The following is a 23,507-nucleotide window of genomic DNA, read 5'->3' as shown; positions in this document are numbered from 1 at the left end:
GAAGGGGCGTGGCAGGCTCAAACTTAGAATTACCACAAACCAATCTTGCCGCTGTGTTTTGGGCAGTCTGCAGCGTCTTAAGCAGTTGCCGTTTGCATCCGGCATACACTCCGTTACAGTAGTCCAGGTGGCATAGTACGATGGATTGTATGAGGCTTCTAAAGACTTCGAGGAAAAAACGGTTTTATTCTTTTTACTTTCCATAGCGAGAAAAACATCTTCTTTGTGGTGGCCTGAACGTGTTGCTCGAGTGACAGTGAGCTGTCAAGGGTGACTCCTAAAATTTTAAGGCTATCTAAAATGGGGAGGCATAAGGTGGAGGTAACTAATGTGGGAGGCCTACACTTGTTGTGTTGAGAAGATAATAGCAGGCAGTGAGTTTTGTCTGTATTCAGTTTGAGCTTGAAAGAGGATGCCCAAAAATACATTGTAGTTAAACAGCGGTCCACTTCTCTTGAGATCTCCGACAAGTCGTTTTTGAAGGGAATGTAAATAGTAATAATATCATCAGCATAAATATGCGGGTTAAATCCGAGGTTACTTAAGGTCTTGGCCAGTGGAATCATCATAATATTGAAGAGAGTAGGCGACAATGGAGAGCCTTGAGGGACTCCACAAGAAGCTTTCCACGATTTTGAGAGAACTGAGTTGGCGATTAACTGGTAGGTTCTGGCAGAAAGAAAGCCCATGATCTAGTTATAAACATGTCCATAAATTCCTAAGCTATCGAGGAGGTTCAGCAGTATGTCATGATCAACCATGTCAAAAGCACTTGACATATCGAACTGTAATAACAGAAGACTTTTCCCGCGAGCCATCTCTTGCCAAAAGCTGTTGAGTAAAGTAATGAGCACGGTTTCGGTGCTGTGGTGTGAACGAAACCCAGACTGAGATATAAAGTTATCACCATGAAATGACACCTCATCATCTAGAGAATATCTCGTATTACATTTCCCAAGTTGAAAAACTTAACCTACAAAACTATCCATAATGCTAATTTTTCTTACCAAAGTACCAAACTCTGGAACTCATTGCCCAAGTATATTATACACTCAAGTCAATTATATATTGCTTAGAAGTTTGCTTAAAGCCCACTTCTTTAGATCTATGTTCAGCTAATATGAAAATATATATTTTAATTAGTTGTATTCTTGTATTAATATTGTCTTAATTTGTTATGTAAGCCGCATTGAAACTGAGCTTTCTTGGGAAAATGCGGGATAGAAATGTCATAATAATATAATAATAATAAATAATGCTGGTGGAGAAGATGTAGAAAGGAGGACACTATGATTAGAGGTATGTTGACCACATAAAGCCCTTGAGAATCACACCAAAGGGCTAAATATTGCTTTTTTTCACCAGAAACGTGCTTCCATATTATAATAAAGTTCTAGAACGCACCTTTGCAGTTGCCTGCTATGTGGACACACTGATTAGCAAAGACATGTAACAGAACATTTTTCTCTTCATGGGCCAGATGAATTAAGTGCCAGCAGGAATCTGACTGATGGGGAACTATTGTTGCTTCAGGAAACAGGTGAAGAATCTTTTTAGTCAGGTCTTTAATCTTTGATACTGTTTTTCTATGGATGATGAAACAATTTTGAGTTCTGAAAATAGTTGGAGAATATTGTGTTATATTTTTATAGTTTATTGGAATTGTTTTGTCTAATTTAAATACGATTTTATGTAGGTATTTCTGTACTTCATCTAGAACTGAGGATAGTTGTGAGCTATAAGTATTTTAAATAATGGTTTCAGTAGAGTCTATTCCTCCTTTCATACATGCAGGGTGGATACAATGAGATAAATAAGAGAGATAATAGTACTCTCTTAAAGAATGGCTTGGATATCTGTGGGATCTTAGAAAGCTCCCTCTGAGTACAACCATGAAGAAGTAGGCTTTTAGTGACCTTCACTTTGCAGCCCTATAAAATTTGGAGCCTTAGAATGTTCTAGTAAGATTTTAGCTTCTAAGCTGTTCAGTTTATGGTTTTCCAGATATTTCAGTCTCTCACAAGCTGTAAAGCAGTGCTTCCAACTAAGCTGTCTTTTTTTTGGGGGGGTGGGAAAGAATATATATCATCGGCCAACATCTCCCATCAAAGTCCATACTATAACAAAGCCTGAGCAGGCTCCACACAAAGCAGGGGATGGTGGTAGTGTCACAGTCGATGCTGTAGGAGGATCAGGAGCAGCAAAACAGATAACAAGGTAACACTGGGGGGGGGGGGGGGGGGGGTTCACAAAGTTTGGTAAGCACTGGTGTAAAGTTGTTTTTTGTTTTTTTTTTTCTAAGAGATAAAAGGTACTTTCCTTGTGGGCTACATTTGATTTGCATCGTTCTTTGTGTACAGTTAAATAATGGAATGCTAAGTATATAGTTTTTGATGCAGATCAGCTGCATAATTTTTTTTTAGATGCTTTTTTGCCTTGCTTCTTCTAAATTACTAATAAAGACCCCAAGTGGACAGGACAGATCTGACAAGAAGGGTTTCCTTAGCAACATTTGATTCTGTTATCCCATTATTAAAAATTTAAGAGGTAGCTGTGGCAGTCTGATGTAACAAAGGTTCATCTAATGTATCTGATGAAGAGTACTCTGGTTCTTGAAAGCTCATAAGAACTTGCCATACTGGGTCAAACCAATGGTCCATCTAGCCCAGCATCCTACTTCTAAGAGTGGCCAATCCAAGTCACAAGTACCTAGCAGAAACTCAATTAGTAGCAATATTCCATACTACCAGTCCCAGGGCAAGCATTCCATACTACCAGTCCATCTCAATAACAGACTATGGACTTTTCCTCCAGGAACTTGTACAAACCTTTTTAAACCTAGATACACTAACTGCTGTTACCACATCCTCCAGCAGCGAGCTCCAGAGCTTAACTATTGAGTGAAAAAATATTTCCACATTTCCATTACTAGGTTATAAGGAGTCACCCGCCTCTGTTAATTCTGTTATCCCATGTAGCCCTTGCAGTTATTCTGTATTCTTTTGATGCTTACAACTTCTAGCTTGCTACATCATTAAGGGCTTAGCAAATGGGTTTCCTCGTTTAAGAACGGGAGCATGCTCCAATATTTCCTACTTCTAATTTTCTTTTCTCTTTCTTGTATATATTGATATCTATCCTGGAAATTTGCTTTTAATCTTGTTTGTATTTTGTTAAAATCCTTATATACAACTGAAATAAGTGAGGATTCCTTGTACAGTAAAATGAACAGGAAAAACTTAACAAAAGCAAGACTAGCTAAGAACTTGAAATCCAAAAGCAAGTGTTTCTATGGTCTTATAATGCTGTGCTTTAGAAAGGAAAAGGCAGATGAGGATCAGGAACAGTGCCCAGAATAGTTAATTCCCACCTCTCTTTCATTGCCCAAATGCCCACACCAACCCCCAGACCAGCCAGAAGGATATTCACAAAGTGAGACATGGCATGCAGTCTAGGGAGATATTTTTTAAGGAGTCTCTAGAAAAAACGCTCCCTTCTCCATCTCACAAAATGCTATACAGCAGTCTGTTCCTCATATCTAGCAGTCTGGACACAAGGGCTGCAAGGTTATCTGTAAATAGCCTTTTCAGACTTTTATGGATGACTCACTTGACATGAGCAAAGTGCTGGGAACTGCACATTCTAGAACAGCATATAAACCAGAAAATCATTTCCCTTTACATATCCCTTTCAACCTAGGCTGGTGTAGCAAATCCATAGAACTATCACCTGTTAAGGCCAATTCCAGGTAATTATCCTCACCTGGAAAATGGTTTCGTATTTTAACACATTCACCTCCTTCTACCTAGCAGCCACAAATTTATAGGGCGCCTGTAAAAAAATAAAAACTAAATAAAAAGGGCAGCCCAAAAGGAGAAAGGAGTTATGTACTCTGGAAAATATGGAAAAAAGTGAAGCACAAACCAAACCAAAGCCTACAACCACTAAAGAATTTAGTATACACTAAAGTTGTGCCTTCAGCCTAGGGAAGTTCCTTAAAGTTCATAACAACTTAAGATTTCTACACTTCTGCACTATATACACAACGAGAAAGATTCCACCAGAGAACAAGTGTATATTTAATTCCTAATACTCATAAGAATAAAGTAGGCATGGTCTACAAATCTGGAGAAGTCAAACCTTTCCTCAGTGACCTGACCTGCCCAATGTTCGAGTTCAAAGCAGGATCCTTGGGCCTCCAAGATCAAAAAGGCAAACATCTAAACGTAGAATGTCCTGTCCAGCAAAATTTTAAAATAAACACTACTAGAAGGAAAAAGGTGGTAATAGTTATGATCAAAATACAGGCAAAGCAGAACAAGATGGCCTGATCTTTAACTTGAGCCTCAGGGGCACAAAAAAAAACCAGCCAATGTCTGGCAATACTGTGGGAGGTGGATCCCCCCCCTAAAAGAACTAAAATCAGAAAGACAATCTTTACCTTGGAAGAAAAGGTAAAAAATAAAAAAGAGAGATTAATTCTTAATACAAGACAAAGGATAAAAAGATTAATGACAGACCAGTCCCTTGCAAAGCCATGACTGACAAAGGTCAGAGAGAATTTTTTTTAAATATATATTTCTTTTTTTTTGGGGGGGGGGGGGCTGCTAAGTAGAACTCTAGAATCTTCCACCTTCTCGAAGTTCTTCAGGGCACCATGTGAAAGGTCATAAACAATAATACCCTTAAGAGGTGACATCAGCAACAGAAACTTAGGGCACTGCTTCTTTTCTCCTCATCCAAAGGGGAGGAAGACCATGCAGGAACCAATTCATACATACAGAGAGGGCAGGGAAGGCCTCTTCATCCATGTGCTGCATTTCATAAAGTGAACGGGATTCTTCAATAGCCTGTTTCTCTCTGCGTTCCTCTGGAGATAGCCCAAAATAACCACCTTCTCGGCTAGTGTAGTCCAAATCTTCGTTCCTTTCACGATCCGATCTTCTACATGAAAAAGCAAAGTTTTGGTAGCTAAGAAAGCAGCCCTTTCACAACACAGCTTTCCACATATACTGACAGTTTTACCATGACACCTCCCCCCTCCAATAATTAGGCAATACCAGTTTAACTTAACACATACTCGCTGTAGAGGCTGTCCCTTGGGTGATAAACATCACCCTGCAAAAACAAAACCCATGGGTGGCTCTCTTATTTCTGTTCAGCAACTACCTGCACAGCTTTGCTCAAGGCATCGGTTAACCAGAGTTGCTTACCTGTAATGGAGGTTCTCCACAGGCAGCAGAGGAGTACAGCCACACATAATGGTGATTTCATCCCAACATCACTGTTCCAACGTCTTCCTAAACATTCACAGGGCTCCCATACCAATAATTGCTCCTCCTCCTGTCATTGAGATAGCCAGCAGATATGTTCAAGAGGAGATGGAAGGTGAGCAAAGTGTAGCTGCATTCCCTTACTATCTATGAGCACTCCCATTACACGTAAATAACTCCCCTTTCTCTAATGTCTGCAAGAGAACGAAGGGACAATGGTGATCCCCAAGGCTTGGAAACCCTGAAATTCATTCCGCATGGGAACTTGAACATCATGGAAATATATCAAGAATTTAATTTAACAGCTGTTAAGACTAACATTTTCCATTAAAAGGACTACAATGAAACTACAGTAGAAGAATCATGAAGGAAAAGGCTTTTTAAGAACACATGTTCAAAAATGTCAAGGGGGAAGCTGTCATCCAAGTAACAATGCCTTGTGAAGGTATGGAGGGATGACTAGGTCGCTGCTTTGCAGATGTATAACACTGAGGTGGAATTGACTGGCAATGGATGCCGCATTTGCTTGGAGTTGGATAATGACATTAGGCGGAGCTTTACACTGAGGCTGGTCCTGTTGGGGAGCTGTGTGTTCTGGCTGCTTTTGAGTATTTACAGCCTCATCCTGATAGCTGGGATATTACAGCTGGGGGCTATATGACACTCCCATGGAAACAAGGCTTGGTTTCACTATTTCAAAAGGAATAACTTGCATGCGTGGCGTTTTTTTGTTCCCGCGTTTTTGCAAGAGTAAGCTGTACTAAGTGAAGCCCTCCTGAATCGTTGAACAGTATACCATGTGGTTTTATAGCTGATAAGTATTTATAACCTGATCTCATTTTCCATCCGAGATCCCTGCGGCAGGCTTTTCAAGCCAAAACAAGGTCCAGTGTTGGGTCCTTCTGTTCATCAATAAAACTACACTATTAAGAATCTCCTTCTGTCAGTGTGATTGCGTTGGAAGACTCATCCATCAACCTTACTGTCTGCCTGCACTCTAATTCAGTCAGATGATGCAAGGCTAACTGTAGCTTAATAAAAGTTAATGCAATCCAACACCCAAGTCAAGAGGATATGTTTAATCACCTGCAGTTGAAGATTATTTGGACTTAGAGAGAGAGAGAGCCGAGAGCACCATCTTGATGACCCTTGCTGGTTTAGACAGTAAAGGAATGACTGCAGTCCAGAGTGTGGTGTATCTTCATAGACTGGCTGGAAAGAGGTTTAAGGAAAAAATTGGAAGGACTGATCAATTAATTCAGATGGAATTCTGAGACAACTTGGGGAAGGAATTTTGGATGCATAGGCATTACTACACAGATCAGAAAAAACTAAATGTAAGGAAGGTGGTTTAGGAAGAGCATGAAATTTGCTGACTCTCCAAGCAGAGGTGAGGCTACTAAGAGTGTAATTTTCCCAAGATAAATGCTTTAGGGATGCTTGCCCCGATGGTTCAAAAGGAAGCTTTAGGAGTTGTCCTAGAGCAAATATTAGGGCCCTAGGAAGAAATGGGTGGTTTTGTGTTTGTCAAGCCTTGCATGAAAAATTGGGATAATAGCAGATGAAAGGAAACTATTCTTCCAACAACCAGCTCATGGTCGGCCATAATGGCCAAAAAATATAGGCGGGCAGAATTTGTCTTCAGGTCAGAGGTTGAGCGGTGCAGAGGGTAGTCCAGTATATGTTGGAGTTGGGCATTGAAAGGGATCATAATTATTGGTGTCACTTCAGTATGTAAAATAAGCCCACTTAAGCTGTTAAGATTTCTTTGTGGAGGGTTTCTGGAAGCCAAAAGTCAGGTCTACCTTTATTTATGGACCTTCTTCCGGGATTTTTTCAAACTTTAACTACGCTAACTGCTTTTACCATATCCTTTTGCAACAACTTCCAAAGCATAATGTGTAGAATTAAAAAATATTTACGCCAATTTGTTTTAAATGTATTAAAAACTTCCTGGCATGTCCTCTAGTCTTTGTACATTTTGCAAAAGTATAAAATATAACCCCATTTACCTGTTCCACCCCACTAAAACCTCTTATCTTATCTCCCCTCAATTGTCTCCTCTTAAAACTCAAGAGCCTCAACCTGCCTAGCCTTTCTTCATATAAGAGTCATTCCACCCCCTTAAATCATTTTGATGTCCTCTCTTTTCTAATTCCACTGTATCTTTTTAGAGATGTGGTGACCAAAACTGCACACAATACATAAGGTGAGATTGCATCATGGAGCAATACAGACACATTATCATATTTTGTATTTTATTTTTTATTCTTTTCCAAATAATTTCTAACACTGCTTGTTTTTTTGACCACCACTGCAAACCGAGCAGATTTCAGTTTTCTCCACGATGACACCTATATCCTTTTGCTGGGTGGCAACTCATAATGTGAAGCCTAGCATCATTAGGGTAATTCGGTAATTGTGTGCCTGTATTTAGAGGTACCCATTTAATCAAGGAAAGCATAATCATTTATATACACAAGCAAGCGTAAGCAAGCACTTATGTCAGCCATAAAGCTCCAACTATGTATATGCCTACCTGTAAAATGTATGCTGTTGTATGTTTACAAAATAGTGCCTAGGTAGGTTTTTGTCATTTATATATGTGCACACATATATGCCATTATTCTAATCATTTATGATTGTTTTCGGCAGATAAATGTTAGCCCCCATTTTATAGATTCCCCCTCCCCATAACTACAATTTGATTTATTCTTCTCCATGTGCATCACTTTGTGCCTGTTCACATTAAATTTCACCTGTCTTTTAAGGTCCTCCTGCAGTTTCTCAGAATCCATATACAATTTAACAACTTTGAATAATTATGGCATCTGCAAATCTAATTATCTCACTTGTCATTCCCTTTGCCAGATCATTTATAAATGTTAAAAGCATGGGTCATGGTACAGATCCCTGAGGTACTCCAATAGTTACCCTCTTCCACTGAGAGGGCTGACAATTTAATTCTACTCTGTTTTCTATATTTTAACCAGGCCCCAGTACACAATAAGACACTGCCTCCTATTTCCTGGATTTTTAGTTTCCTCAGGAATCCCTCATGAGGGACTCTGTCAAACACTTTCTACCTTGCCCCCCCCCCTTCAAGGTAGAACCCATGGTTTTGGAATAAGCTTGCCCTTCCCAAGAATATTGCCCAGTCCCTCTTCCATCATGTCCACACAGATTCCAAAGCTCTGCCTGCCTGCCTCTTTGGTCCTGCGTGTAGAATGAGGAGCATTTCTGAGAATGCTACTGTGGAGGTTTTGATTTCAATTTTCTACCTAGGAGCCTACAATTTATTTATTTATGACATTAATATCCCACAGTATTCCCACCTATAGGCAGGCTCAATGTGGCGTACAATAATTAATAAGCAACAATAGTACAAAGTACAGTAGACAAGGTCACAGGAGAGAAGAGAAACAACGAAGGAGGAAGAGGAAGAGAGGGGAGGAGATAAATCAGCAAGGAAGGAGTCATGGGCTAAAAGGGTACGGCACCTGTAGGGCTCTTAGCGTATGCACTGCCAAAGAGGAAGGTCTTGAGTCGCTTCTTGAAGGTCGGGTGATCAGAAGTGAATTTGACCTCTCGAGGCAACCCGTTCCACAATTGAGTGCTGAGGTAAGGAAAAAAGGAGCCATAGGTGGTCTTATATTTGAGGCCATGAGGGGCAGGGTAGTGGAGGTTGAGGTACGAGCGGGCCGACCTACGGGAATTCCTGAGCGGCAGATTAATGAGAGTGTCCATGTAGGAAGGGGCATCGCCATAGATGATTTTGTGCACCAATGCGCAGGTTTTGAAGGCGATGCGGTCCTTTACAGGAAGCCAATGCAGCCGCTCGCGCAACGGCCTCGAACTGTCAAATCTAGACTTGCCGAAGATAAGTCGGGCTGCTGTATTCTGAGCTGTTTGCAATTTTTTCAGGAGCATATTTGTACATCCCCCATAGATGCTATTGCAGTAATCGAGATGGCTAATCACCAGGGACTGGACAAGACCACGGAATACATCTCGAGGGAAGTATGGCTTCATACGCTTAAGCCTCCAGAGAGAGTAGAACATTTGCTTGACTGTAGAGTTCACATACTGCTCTAATGTCAAAGATCTGTCAAGCAGTACTCCCAAGATTTTTAGGGATGACGAGATAGGCAGGACAAGCTCAGGAGTAATCAATGTAGGGGGCCAGAGTTTGTTATAGGGAGAGGAGAGGATCAAGCAGTGCATTTTCTCAGCGTTGAGTTTGAATCTGAAGGAGTTGGCCCAGTCGAGCATGGTGTTAAAGCCTTGACGTATCCGATTGGTAATTTCAGTGAGGTCTTTCTCAAAAGGGAGGAAGATCATGATGTCATCTGCATAGATAAACGGGTTCAATCCCAGTTTGGAGAGAGCCGTTGCCAGGGGGATCAACATCACATTGAAGAAGGTAGGCGATGGTGGGGAGCCCTGTGGCACACTGCAGCCTGCTTTCCAGTGGGACGAAAAGGTGGAGTTGGCTTGTACTTGTTAGGATCTTGTTGTAAGACAACCTCTAAGCCAGGCAAGTACATTACCACTTGCACCGAAGTAGTCAAGGAGCCATAGAAGTATACCATGGTGCACCATGTCAAAGGCGCTGGACATGCCGAACTGCAATAGTAAAATGCTCTTCCCTTCAACTATTTCCTTCTTGAAGTTGGATAGAAGAGTGACAAGTACGGTCTCAGTACTGTGGAGCGGTCGAAATCCCAATTGCGAGGCGTGCAGAACATTAAATTTATTCAGGTGCTCACTGAGTTGTTTATTCACCAAGCTCTCCATTAGCTTTACAAATAGGGGGATGGAGGCTATTGGCCGGTAGTTGGTCAGATCACTACTGTTTTTCTTAGCATCTTTAGGTACCGGGGTTAGTAAGATGTTACCATGGCTTGTGGGGAACTTGCCAGTAGTAGAGGTGCAGCGTCAAGTCATCTAGGAAACAGGCAGGGGCACTTTGGAGCAAGTAGTTGGGGCATATATCCAGCCTGCAATACTTCCTAACAAATCTTCGGAGCTCTAACTTGACTGAAGCAACAGAGAGAGTGGAAAAACTGGAGAGTAAACGGTCTGCGGGTTGCTCATCAGGCCCCGGGTCCAAGCCATTGACTTCTAAAAACCTCTCTCCCACATTTTCTTATGTTATTAGTATTCACATATAACAAAGACAGCTGGCTCCTCCCCAGCATTACCTACAATCTTATCTAGGTGATGAATGATGTCCACCATCTTTGCACTATGCAGGCAAGTGACAAAGCGACCCTCAAACCCACCAATCACCCAGCTATCTATATGCTTAATGATCCAATCTCCAACTAAAATGGCTGTCCTAATTCTTCACTCCTGGGCACAAGCTCCTGAAGACACATCTATGGTGCAAGAGGATACTGTATAACTTGAAGGATAGGTCATGGCTAAGGAATTACTTCCTGCTCTACTTTCAGATGGCCCTCTTCTCCAAGGCAGAAGTTGCCAGAGTGGAGGTGGAACTTCTGTACTATGTCCCTGTAGGTCTCCTCTACAGACTTCTGTCTGCCTTGGCTCCTCCAAGTCCACTACTCTATTTTCAAGATATTAAATGTTCTCTGAGAGCTAGCAGTATTCTGTGCTGAGTACACACCTACAAACTCTCACCAACTCGGAAATCATACGCTGAATAGTAACCATCTCACTGCTGAACTACTGTCTGCAACTTAATACTGGCAAGTAAAATTTGCAAAGTGTGTAGAGATACTTAAACTAATAACAGTAGGTCGAAACAGCTCACGACCTACCTAAATAAACACTCAATTCTGCACGAATCACAATCAGGATTTCGGTCGAACCACAGCACCGAAACAGTACTAGTGACTTTAATGAATAAATGTAAACAAACAATTGCAACTGGCAGTAACATACTTCTCTTACAATTTGACATGTCCAGTGCCTTTGACATGGTCAACCATGGAATATTACTACATACCCTAGAATACTTTGGAGTTGGAGGTAATGTTCTTAACTGGTTTAGAGGATTCCTGACCACAGGATCATACCAATTAACAGCTAAACCGGCCTTATCAGCCCCCTGGACACCTGAATGTGGAGTCCCCCAAGGATCCCCCCTCTCACCAACCCTCTTCAACCTAATGATGATACCACTAGCCAAGCTACTAGCCAATCAAAACCTCAACCCATATATATATATATATGCAGATGACGTCACGATTTACATCCTGTTCAAAAATGATCTAAAAGAAATCACCCATATCAACCAAAGCTTCCAAATTATGCACACCTGGGTGGATGCATTTCAGCTAAAACATAACGCAGAAAAAACACAATGTCTTGTACTCACCTCACGACATAATACAAGTAAGTTCACCACCATAACCACACCTAACTTTTCCCTCCCAGTCTCAAACACTTTGAAACTTCTTGGAGTTACCATTGATCGAAATCTCACACTCGAAAACAACGTGAACAACACAACCAAGAAGATGTTCCCACTCCATGTGGAAACTCAAAAAAGAGTAAAACCTTTCTTCCCAAGATCCATTTTTTTGAAACCTGATGCAATCAAATGGTACTAAGTCAACTGGACAATTGCAACGCACTTTACGCTGGCTGCAAAGAACAGACTATCAAAAAACTTCAAACAACCCAGAACACTGCAGCCAGACTCGTATTTGGAAAAACAAAATATGAAAGTGCAAAACCCCTAACAGAGAAACTACACTGGCTCCCACTGAAAGAACGTACTGCGTTCAAGATTTGCACGATTGTTCATAAAATCATTTACAGAGATGCCCCGGCTTACATGCTAGACCTCTTGGACTTACCTCCCAGAAATGCTAAAAGATCTGCCCGCACATTTCTCTATCTACACTTCCCCAGCTGTAAAGGATTAAAATACAAACTAACTCACGCGACCAGCTTTTCCTACGTGAGCACGCAAGTGTGGAATACACTACCAACCAGCCTGAAAACAATCAACAAAATAACTAACTTCCGCAAATCTCTGAAAACCTCTCTCTTCAACAAGGCCTATCATGAGAATCCATAGCCTAATTATAACACTTCACTACCCCATCTTGATTCTGTAAGTCTTCCCTCTACAACTGTCTGCTTAGCCATTTTTTGTTATCCTTAATCTTTGTAACTCCAACTGTATCTATTACCCTGAAATGGCGATGCCATAACAGATCTTTGTAAGCCACATTGAGCCTGCAAATAGGTGGGAAAATGTGGGATACAAGTGCAATAAATAAATAAATACAAAGTGGTTTAAGATTAGTGTGTATATTTTATGCTTTTATTTTATGTTTGCTTCTCATTGAATTGTAAATTTGTTTATGATGAAATCACGATAAAAAATACCCTGTGGCCACAAATTTCCCTTTGTCCTGTAATAAAGAGATGAGACTGGGGTGGCTGGAAAAGACAACAAAAGACTAAGACCCTCTAAATCGAAACAGACCACCAATAAACATGCAAATTCTCTTCTATCCCAATCTTTAAACACCAAATCTCCCAACAAAGTAATTGTTCGCTTACCCAGAGAGGCTTCCTCTGCTCTCAGAATGTACTTAGACCTATCTCGGCTAGTATGGTGTTACAAGAAAGATACGTGTATATTCTAAAGAATTTTCTGAATGACTAATTCCACCCCACCCCCCCACCCCCCATCGGGATGGAAGAAAAGGTTTAAGACCTGCAGCAACAAGGGAAAATAACTTAAGAATGAGTGAAGTATACCTACCAGAGCCCAAATCAGATGAGCTGAGTGGCATTTGCTGTGGCGATCAAAGCGCCATTTAACAGGAGGCCTCAACCACCAACTGTCAAAGCCACTGGTGAGCGAGTGCCTGGCGGCCAGGAGAGGCAAACCGAGGAGTCCGGTCTAGCTGAGCCATGTAGGGGAAGAACTACTTACACACCAAGTGGTTGACAACTTTTCCTTGGGTATCTTTATCCCCCTTTTTCTCGCAAAATGTAGAGAGTGAATAACTTTGTGTCAACAGCAAATTTAATTATCTCACTAGTTACTCCCATCTCTAGGTCATTTATAAATATGTTAAAAAGCAGCAGTCCCAGCACAGACCGCTGGGGAACCCCACTAACTACACTTTTCCATTGAGAATACTGACCATTTAACCCTACTCTCTGTTTTCTATCTTTTGGTGGCGTTTTTAATCCAAAATAGGACACTACCTCCTATCCCATGACTCTCCAATTTCCTCTGAAGTCTTTCATAAGGTACTTTGTCAAATGCCTTTTGAAAATTCAGATATGCAATATTGGCCAGCTCACCTTTATCCACTTCTGTTCACCCCTTCAAAAGAAATGTAGATTGGTGAGGCAAGATTTCCCTTCACTAAATCCATGTTGGTTTTGTCTTATTTATTATTTATTTATTGCACTTGTAGCCCACATTTTCCCACCTATTTGCAGGCTCAATGTGGCTTACAGAGATCTGTTATGACATCGCCGTAACAGAGAAGAAATACAATTGGTGTTACAGAGGGATAGGACAAGAGGATCAGGTTATGCAGCTATACAGTGAGACATTCTGAATAAAGGAGTGTAAGGGTTGTGTTCTAGTCATTATGGGTTCTCGTGGTAGACTTATTAATCCAAGCTTATGTATACGCTCTGTAATTTTGTTCTTTATAATAGCCTCTACCATTTTGCCCGGGACAGATGTCAGGCTCACCGGTCTAAAATTTCCAGGATCACCTCTAGAACCTTTTTTAAAAATCGGTGTTACATTGGCCATCTTCCTTTACCATGCTTGATTTTAAAGATAAATCACATACTACTAACAACAGTTCCCCAAGTTCATTTTTAAATTCTATCAGTACTCTGAGATGTATACCATCTGGTCCAGGCAATTTGCTACTCTTCAATTTGTCAATCTGCCCCATTGCATAGAGAAGGCCTGTCCCACAATGTAGGAGAAAGGAATCTGATGCTAGTCTGGCGTGTGACCTGAGGCAGGAACAGAACTGGGGAACTTTGTTGCTCAAATGAGTGGCAAAAGATCCACCAAGGGAGTGCCCCACTCTTGGAAGATCTTGTGGGCTATGCCATATTGAGAGACCACTCGTGAGGTTGTAATACCCTGCTCAGTCTGTCTGCCAGGCTGTTGTCCTTTCCCGCTAGGTACTTGGCTTGCAGGACTATCCTGTGGAGGAGAGCCCACTGCCACATCACTATTGCTTCCTGACACAAGGGTAAGGAGGCCATATCCCCACCTCCCAACTTGTTCACATAATACATTGCAATCCGATTGTCCATTTGGATAAAAATAATTTGATTCTGGGGAAATCCGAAAACCCCACCTGGTGAAGTCTGAAGTTGGACACCCTTGCTTTTAGAGTGTACCAAATTGCCCTCAACTTGAGGAGGTTTATATGGAGATCTGTTTCCTGATTCCACCCCTCCCCCTATGGGTGTAAAGCCCATCAACATGAGCTCCCCATCCCAGGTTGGATGCATCCATTGTCAGCACCTTATGAGAACGTAAAATTTGGAATGGTAGTCCCATAATCAAATTTGACCAAACTGTCCTGCATACAAGAGTGATTCAACTCTAGAGAGACCTGGATGACATCCACTAGATTCCCAGTTGTCTGAGACTACTGGGAAGCTAGGGTCCACTGGGCCTCTTTCAAATGGAGACAAGCCATGTGAGTGACATGCACTGTGGAGGCCATGTGGCCCAACAATCTCAACATCTGCCAAGCTGTGATCTGCTTGCTGCTTCAGATTTGTGAGGCAATTACTACCAAGGCATCCGCTCTCACTTGGGGCAGAAAAGCCCAAGCTTGCACTGTATTGAGCAGAGCTATGTACTGTACTGGGAGAAGGCGGGGTAGTTTATAATGAACTCTAGTAGCTCCAGCACCTGAATAGTTTTCTGCATTGACTCTTGCGCTTCCTCCTGTGATGTGCTCTTGACCAGCCAATCATCCAGATAGGGAAACACATAAAACTCCCTTGTCTGTGTAGCTACGCTGCAACTACTGCTAGCATCTGGAGAATACCCTGGGCGCACACGCGAGGCCAAAAGGCATAACACGATACTGGTAGTAATGTTTCCCTACTCGGAATCTGAGATACTTCCTGTAACTGGGAAGTATCGTTGTGTGGGTACAGGCATCCTCTAAAGTCCAGAGAACATAGCCAATCCTTTTCCTGAATCATGGAAAGAAGGGTGACTACGGAAAGCATTCTCAACTTTTCTTTAACCAGGAATTTGTTCAGGGCCCTTAGGTCTAGGATGGGATGGGATGGGATCTCCCCCCCCCCCCCCCCCCCCCCCATTTTCTTGGGCACAAGGGAGTACCTGGAATAGAATCCCTTCTCTTCTTCCCCTGGTGGCACGGTTTCAACTACAGTGGCCTACAGAAGAGTGGAGATTTCCTCTACAAGTACCTGCTTGTGCCAAGATGAATGATGCTCTAAGTGGACAATTTGGTGGTTTCTGACACCAATGAAATGCGTAACTGAGATGGACTATTTGAAGAACCCACCTGTCAGATATTACAAGGGGCCACCTTTGATGAAAAAAAAACTGAGACTCCCCCTTACCGTAAAGTCGCTCAGTGCGGTTACTTGAACTATGGCTTTGTTTTCCTGGAGCCAGTCAAAAGCCCGTCCCCTGCGTCGACTGATGAGCCAGCTGGGGCTTCTCAGGGCGGGATTGAAGAGGGCTGCTGGGCAGAACGAGAAGGCAGCAGAAATCTACGCCTTTGAGAGTGGTAGAGGCCATCATCTAGGCCCATTTGAAAAACTCCTGGATGAGGAGGGTAAAACTGGAGGCTGCAGAGAGGGAAAGGGAAATGGGACTTGATATACCGCCTTTCTGAGGTTTTTGCAACTACATTCAAAGCGGTTTACATATATTCAGGTACTTATTTTGTACCAGGGGCAATGAAGGGTTAAGTGACTTGCCCAGAGTCACAAGGAGCTGCAGTGGGAATCGAACTCAGTTCCCCAAGACCAAAGTCCACTGCACTAACCACTAGGGCCTGGATGATGTCAGCGTGCTTCTTTATGAGGTCAGTGACCTCCTCCACCTTGTCCCAAAAAAACTGTCTTCTCAGCAAGATACACCTGCTAATATCATCTGAACTGCTGGTTCTAGGTCAGACACATACAGCCATAAAAGCCTGAGCATCTCCACACTCACACCCATACCCATGGTGGTCTGGACGAAATGTCAAAAGTGTCCTGAGTGCCCTTAGCCAGATACTTTGTGCACTCCAGCTGCTTATCAGCCAATCGGCAAAGCTCAGCAGCCTGTTCCTGAGGGAGAGAATCCGTGAGACTAAGAGTACTGCATAGCAAAAACTTCAAATAGATGCATGTGTAGAGCTGGTAGGACTAGATGCGGGCAATAAGCATTGAGGCCTGATAAACATTCCTCCCAAACAAATCTAGTGCCCAAACCTGCAAAACCTGGGGAAGACTGTCACAGGAAGGTTAAGTGACTTTTTACAAAAAAATATAGCAATTTGAAAAAAAGATGACATTAAAGACATTTTGGAGGTTTTTTTTAAAGCCAGTGACTGAAAGATGTTGGTGTGCATACCATTAGCACCCTTCCGATTCGGAGGCTTTTTCCTCCATTGTTTATATCACACTGTAAATGGGTGATATTTTTATTTAACTAGACACAGATTTGGTGAAGAAATTTCGTGATTTACAGTAGAGGCAGCATACACAAACCATTCATATGCATATCTGTTGGTGATATCCTAAAAACCTGATTGGTAATTTAAAGACCAAGTGGAGAATTGACGATTTAAGGGTGGTACTCAGATTCTGTTCAGTGCATCAGGGCCCAAAAAACCAAATACAAGAGGCATTTGATCAGATGGGTGTCGTCAAGAAGCTAGAAGAGCAAAAAGAAAAGCTAAGAACATATATCTTACCATTACCATATTACGCATATTGTTGTTTGTATTTTGGTTTTAGTTTACTTACTGTAACTGTTTTAATTTGCTTGATGTAAGCCACACTGAACCCGAACATATTTGACATAATGTGGGGTATAAGTGTCATAAATAAATATCTAAATGTGCTCCAGGGGGATTCTACTGCTCAACTTATTGTGTAAAATGGCCAAAGAGGAACCAGAAAATACAAATGCAGACACAAAGAGGCATATTTTCAAAGTACTTAGCCTTCCAAAGTTCCATAGAAACCTGTGGAACTTTGGAAGGCTAAGTGCTTTGAAAATACCCCTCAAAGTGATGCAAACCAAAAATGACTGGACCTATTGATTTCTACAGCGAGTTGGCAAGCTCTGTCTGCACTACAATAAATTTAAAATTGTGCTCTTTATATCAATCACAAGCTTATAAAAGCAGACTGCTTCATTCACAGTATGAGGTACATCAAGGGGTACAGTCAGCCTAACCTTGTACTTCTGCTTTAATTCAATATACCTCACAAGCTCAGTTAATAAGGTATGAGGTCAACATATGTATCAAAATCAATCACTTATTAACAATTGCCAGCACCAGCTCTGCTTTGAACACAACCACCCAAATAAAAGCCAAGGCAGTAAACAAAATCCACACTAATTCTAAATTACTGAAGTAACCGAATGCTGTAACTGCTCCTAATTTGCCACATTACTGAAGGATGCATAGAAAGTATTGGGTAGTAGTTCTCAGGGTCCACAGCGGCCCTTTGTATTACCTGGCTGTCACCTGTAGGGGAGTCCGACTCTGGGTTTTGTGCTCTATCGGGGAGTGCTGGGGTAGTGGCCCAGGGGGTTGAGTGGAAAAGTGGTGCTGCTGGCTTCCTGATGTATGCTGGAGTCGAGGAGGTAGTACAGACTGTGACTTCCCAGGCTTGCTCTGAGTTTTTTGCCCTCCGGTGATCTGCTTCTGTCATGCATAGATCCAGAAAAATTTTAATATTCTTTTCATTAACTATGGAGATCACCAGTCAAGAGCAGAAAGCAGAATCAGAAGAGAAACAGTGGCTCTTACCTGGTTGTAAATTTTGGCTACTCGCAGAAGGAACCTTCTTTCCCTTCTTCCCTGACACAGTGTTCCAGCCCTCTGTGTTGCTGGACTGCACTAGTGGTTTGAGGTTTTTCAGTGAGACCACCTGCCTAGAAGAAATGAACAGAGCATCCAAAAAACATGTAATATCAAACCTACCTGCAACAAAAGCGCTTATAATCCTGTAGTACTAACAAACCCACCTTTCAGAACTGCTGAAAACACATAAATCAACCTTAAGCCAGAGGTGCAGTACACCCTAAAAAACAAATTCAGTTGGTGCAACCTAAGACCACAATGTTCCAATACCGAACCAAAGCAGGGGCACTGAAGAGTACCAGAAGCAAAACCCCTCCTTTAACTGAATTATACCCCATTCTCAGATGGTCACTGTGCATGCAAATGACACTTCTGATCATAGTGCATCTCCTGAAGTTTTATCCAGTTGCCCAAAGTCTTCAGAGTCTCCAGTGAATATTTAAAACTTTTTAGCATTTTAAAGAAACAAAATACCAGAGAGAATTACCAGAGAGAGTCCAAGATTACATCAAACACACACAAAATCTTATCCCATTGCATGCTCCTTACTAGGCTATCAAATCATCTTCTTACCCAATTCCAGTTCTTTGGAAACGCTGTCCTTCTCCCACATTTCATGCAAAATGAACCTTTATCCATGAGGTACGATCTTGTCCCTATTCTAGATTTACCTTCTTCTTGTGCTACCAATACGATATCCATAGCTTTGTTGAACTGTAGATTGCTTAAAGTGAAATTGTCCCTTATTAAAGACTAGTAAAAAAGGCCCGTTTCTGATGCAAATGAAACGGGGGCTAGCAAGGTTTTCTTCTGTGTGCATGTGGGGAGTGTGTGTGTCCCTGCCCTCTGCCCTCTCTCTCCCTTCCCCTGTGCTATCTGTCCCCTCCCCCTTGAGTCGAGTCCTTCAGTGTTAAGTTTCTTGCTGTGCTGTGTTTGTGTTACAGAGATAGTGAGGGCTTCTGCCCTCTCTCCCCTCCCCCCTCTGAGTCCTTCACTGTTACAGAGAGCGCGATTTGAGTTCGTGCTCTGCTGTGTTTTCCTTCACTGTTTGTGTTACAGAGAGAGCGGGGCAGGGCAGACACTCATGGGGAAACCGGATAGCTCTCCCCTTCACACTTCCGGCTGGAGCTTCATTTAGAACATTGTGGTGCCTTTTATATATAGAGATTTTCTTGTGTCTTCACACTGGCCAGCTTCTATACCTTACTGAAACTTGGTTGAGGACAGGTGAAGAATGTTACCTTTTTCAATGTCTTCCTCCAGGTTATGACAATCTCACATTCACATTCCTCAAAGAAAGGTGGTGAACTAGCAATTATCTACTCCCTGACCTTAAAGTAAGAGAGATTACACTTCTCTATCCTGAAGCCTTATTGGTCAAAACTGATGCCTATGCATCCTTGTACCTCTCCCCTTTTTATTGCCATCTGTCCATGAATACATTCAATGGGATTCCTGCTACCTAGACTGTTGCCGATTTAGCAGTACCTATCCTAATATTTTGTTACTTAGTCGACTATACACCCACTTAGACTGCCATCCAACCCCATGACAATTTCTATCTCTCAGATAGACACTTTCAACAATGGATTACTTTCCGATGCATTAGGCTGGTCATACCCTTTAGCTTGTTATAAAACCTGTATATGCACCCTTGCACTACACACTTCATCTGGCAATGTTCTGTTCTGGACAGAGCACCTTGATTCAATTCTCATAAATCTTTTCGGATCTGCTGAATTCCTTACCACCCCAGTGTATGAAATGCTCAAGGCACATCCTGCAACTCACTGCCTGATCAAGTTCTTTGTTGGAACGACGACAATAAGCTAACAAACTCAACATCATTGCCCTTCTATCCATCACACCTTTTCAGTTTTAGCTCAAGGTGAGTTACATTCAGAGCTCACAATCTAAGTTTGTACCTGAGGCAATGGAAGGTTAAATTACTTACCCAAGATAACAAGGAGAAGCAGTGGGATTGAACTGGCCACCTCTGGAATGTCAAGACCAGTGCTCTAACCACTAGGTCACCCCCTCCACTCCACAGTATCATGGTAACTTGCACCTTCTTAAATGACAACTTAGGCAAGCAGAACGTTGTTGGGGGGAAAAAAACTAGATCATGAGATGCTTTGTCTTTTTGCTGGGAGAGAGGTCATTTTAAGTATCTTAAAAAAGCCAAATAAGAATATTCGCTGATCTCACTAGAGAGCTTTACTCAGTCCTTTTGCTCAATAATTGCACATGGCACAAATCCTAATAGTCAATCTATTCCATCCAGCAAATTCTCCAGCTGATTTCTCCATGATAAAGTCAACCTTTACGACTATGTTTCCAGTATGCTATCTCAGTGTATCCCATGTGTTGGATCCTCTTTTGATGTTCGTAACTCTAATCTGTTCTAGGCTCTGGTACTTGGTCCTCTACGACCATGAAGCCACTGCCAGTACACTAGATCTAATACCATCTCTTGATCAGACTAGGCAAATCTCAATCTTGCTCATTTGCTTACCATGGTTAATTTTTTTCTCACATCAATTCCTCCACATTGGAAATCAGCTGTAGTTAGGCCATCCTGAAAAAAATCCTCATTGGAGCCTATCATCCACTCTCTAATCTTTATTTCAAAAGGTTGTAGAAAAAATAGTTTTGCTCAATTAAGTCTGTTTGCCAGAAAGGTCCTGGCCCTCCAGCCCATCAGTGCTACAAGACCATATTATAGACACAGAGTTGTCCTAACTGAAGCTTATTCCCGCTTGGATAAGGGCCAAGTCACTCTGGCAATTTCACTTCAACCTTTCAGCCGCTTCCGATCTTGTGACTCACTCTTTACTGCTGTCCAAACTGCATGCTCTTGGAACATCTAGCACTGTATTGGCTTGGGTTTCACTCGTTCTTAACGGATTTGCTCTTTTCGCATCATCACATCATTAACCGAGTCCACCACTAACCTCTGTCCTGCCGTGTTCCGCAAGGACCTATTCTCTCTGCACTCCTGTTCAAACCTTCTTCTAAGTCTTCTGGCTACTCTTATTCAAGAATTCAGCATAGCTTTACATGTCTACAATAAAGCATTACAACAAAAGTCAATGTATATTTTAGATAAAATTGGTTAAACTAACTTTTTTCCAAGTTCTTCTTGTATACAATAACTGGTCCAGTCCTCAGAATTAACTTCTTGTATGTGTGCATTGTAAAACCTCCCAGCATGGTCCAGGAGCGCACCTAAAACAGACAAGGACATGTTTCATGAAACTAACCAAATTCATTCTGATGGGTTAAAAAGACCTAGAACCTACTCTTTCTTTACCCACGCAAGACTGAAACAGTAGTGAGAAGGATGTGGGGAGGAAGGAAAAAATATAACTGCTCATATATCAGTCAACTATAAAATAATCTAGAAAAATTCATTAGCATAGTATAGGAAAGCACAATCTTCAGAACAAGGCATGGCAAAGTAGTGAAAGCAATAGGCTGAGAATTGGGGTTCAATTCCAATTATTCTATGACCAGGGGCAAATTGCTATCCATTTCTGATAATCATTCAGAATGTAAGGTCTTGAAACAGGAACTGTACCTTGTCACGTTCACTACGTGACAAGGTGACAAGTGCTGGCTAGACCCTCCAGGTGGCCTTAGCATTATTATTTAATATATTTATTGCCTTTGTATCCCACATTTTTCCCACCTTTTGCAGGCTCAATGTGGCTTACATAGTTTTATTATCAGTGTCGTTCTAGGGTACAGTTAGTATTGTGCCGAGATTAAGTAGGGAAGAGAGAAGAGGAAGGGAGCAATTAGGGTAGTTATAGAAGGTGGGTCTTCATAACTGAGTAGGTTGGTGAGGTGGATTAGTGAGGTTATTGGTTAACGTTCTCGTTGTAGGCTTTGTTGAAGAAGTATGTCTTCAGGGCTTTGCGAAAGATGTTATTTCGTTGAATGTTTTCAGGTCTGTAGGTAGTGCATTCCATAACTGTGTGCTCATGTAAGAGAAGGGGAGTGGCATGCATCAGCTTGTATTTTAGTCCTTTAGCAGCTGGGGAAGTGCAGGTTAGAGAAATTTGCAGGATGATCTTGTGGCGTTTCTGGGAAGTAGGTCCACAGAGGTTTAGCATGTATATTGGGGCGTCGGCGTGAATGAGTTTTGGTCTCAATCGTGCAGATCTTGAATGCAATTCGTTCCTTAAGTGGAGCCCAGTGAAGTTTCTCTCTTTAAGGGTGTTTGCACTTTCATATTTGGTTTTTCCAAATATGAGTCTGGCGGCAGTATTCTGGGCAGTTTGGAGTTTTTTGATAGTCTGTTCTTTACAGCCAGCATACAGTGCGCGTTGCAGTAGTCCAGTAGGCATATTTTCAAAAGCACTTAGCCTCCCAAAGTTCCATAGAAACCTATGGAACTTAGCCTCCCAAAGTGCTTTGAAAATAAGCCTGCAGATGACTTATTACCATTGACTGTACCAGGGTGCGGAAGATGTGTCTCGGGAAGAACGGTTTTACTCTTTTGAGTTTCCATATGGAGTAGAACATCTTTTTCGTCGTGTTTTTTCACGTGGGCATCAAGAGTGAGGTTTCGATCAATGGTGACTCCAAGAATTTTCAAGTTTTGTGAGACAGGAAGAGAACAGTATGGTGTGATTATGGTGGAGAAATTTATTGTGTTATATTGTGAGGTGAGCACAAGAGTGTGTTTTTTTCTGCATTGAGTTTTAGTTGGAATGCATCTGCCCATGTGTGCATTGTTTGGAGGCTTTGGTTGATCTCATTGGTGATTTCATGTAGATTATGTTTGAACGGGATGTAGATTGTGACGTCATCTGCATATATGTAGGGATTGAGGTTGTGGATTGGCTAGAAGTTTGGCTAAAGGTATCATCATTAAGTTGACTAAGGTTGGTGAGAGGGGGGATTCTTGGGGAACTCCACATTCAGGTATCCATGGGAGTGATCTGTCTGCATTCCGTTGTTACTTGGTATGATCTTGTGGTCAGGAATCCTTGAACCATTTGAGAACTGTGGCCTCCTACTCTGAAGTATTCTAGTATATGTATAGTATTTCATGATTAACCATGTCAAAGGCACAGGACATGTCGAATTGTAAGAGGAGTATGTTTGTTACCAGTTGCAATTGCTTGTTTGAATGAGTTCATTGCGGACACTACAACAGTTTCGGTGCTATGAT

General features: G+C 41.9%; 1 protein-coding gene across 1 annotated transcript in view; it reads right to left on the bottom strand.

Moving 5' to 3' along the window:
* Positions 1-23,507, bottom strand: part of OTUD4 (OTU deubiquitinase 4) — a 246,343-nt gene that overhangs the window by 96,533 nt on the left and 126,303 nt on the right. The window contains 5 exon segments of the mRNA XM_030191676.1: positions 4,782-4,944; positions 17,976-18,151; positions 18,153-18,166; positions 18,272-18,396; positions 21,451-21,553. Coding sequence (XP_030047536.1) covers positions 4,782-4,944; positions 17,976-18,151; positions 18,153-18,166; positions 18,272-18,396; positions 21,451-21,553 — 581 coding nt within the window.

Source organism: Microcaecilia unicolor, chromosome 2, assembly GCF_901765095.1.
Source record: "Microcaecilia unicolor chromosome 2, aMicUni1.1, whole genome shotgun sequence".
Taxonomy (NCBI): Eukaryota; Metazoa; Chordata; class Amphibia; order Gymnophiona; family Siphonopidae; genus Microcaecilia; species Microcaecilia unicolor.
The sequence above is the reverse complement of the archived record's forward strand: the minus strand, read 5'-3'. Positions and strand labels throughout refer to the sequence as shown.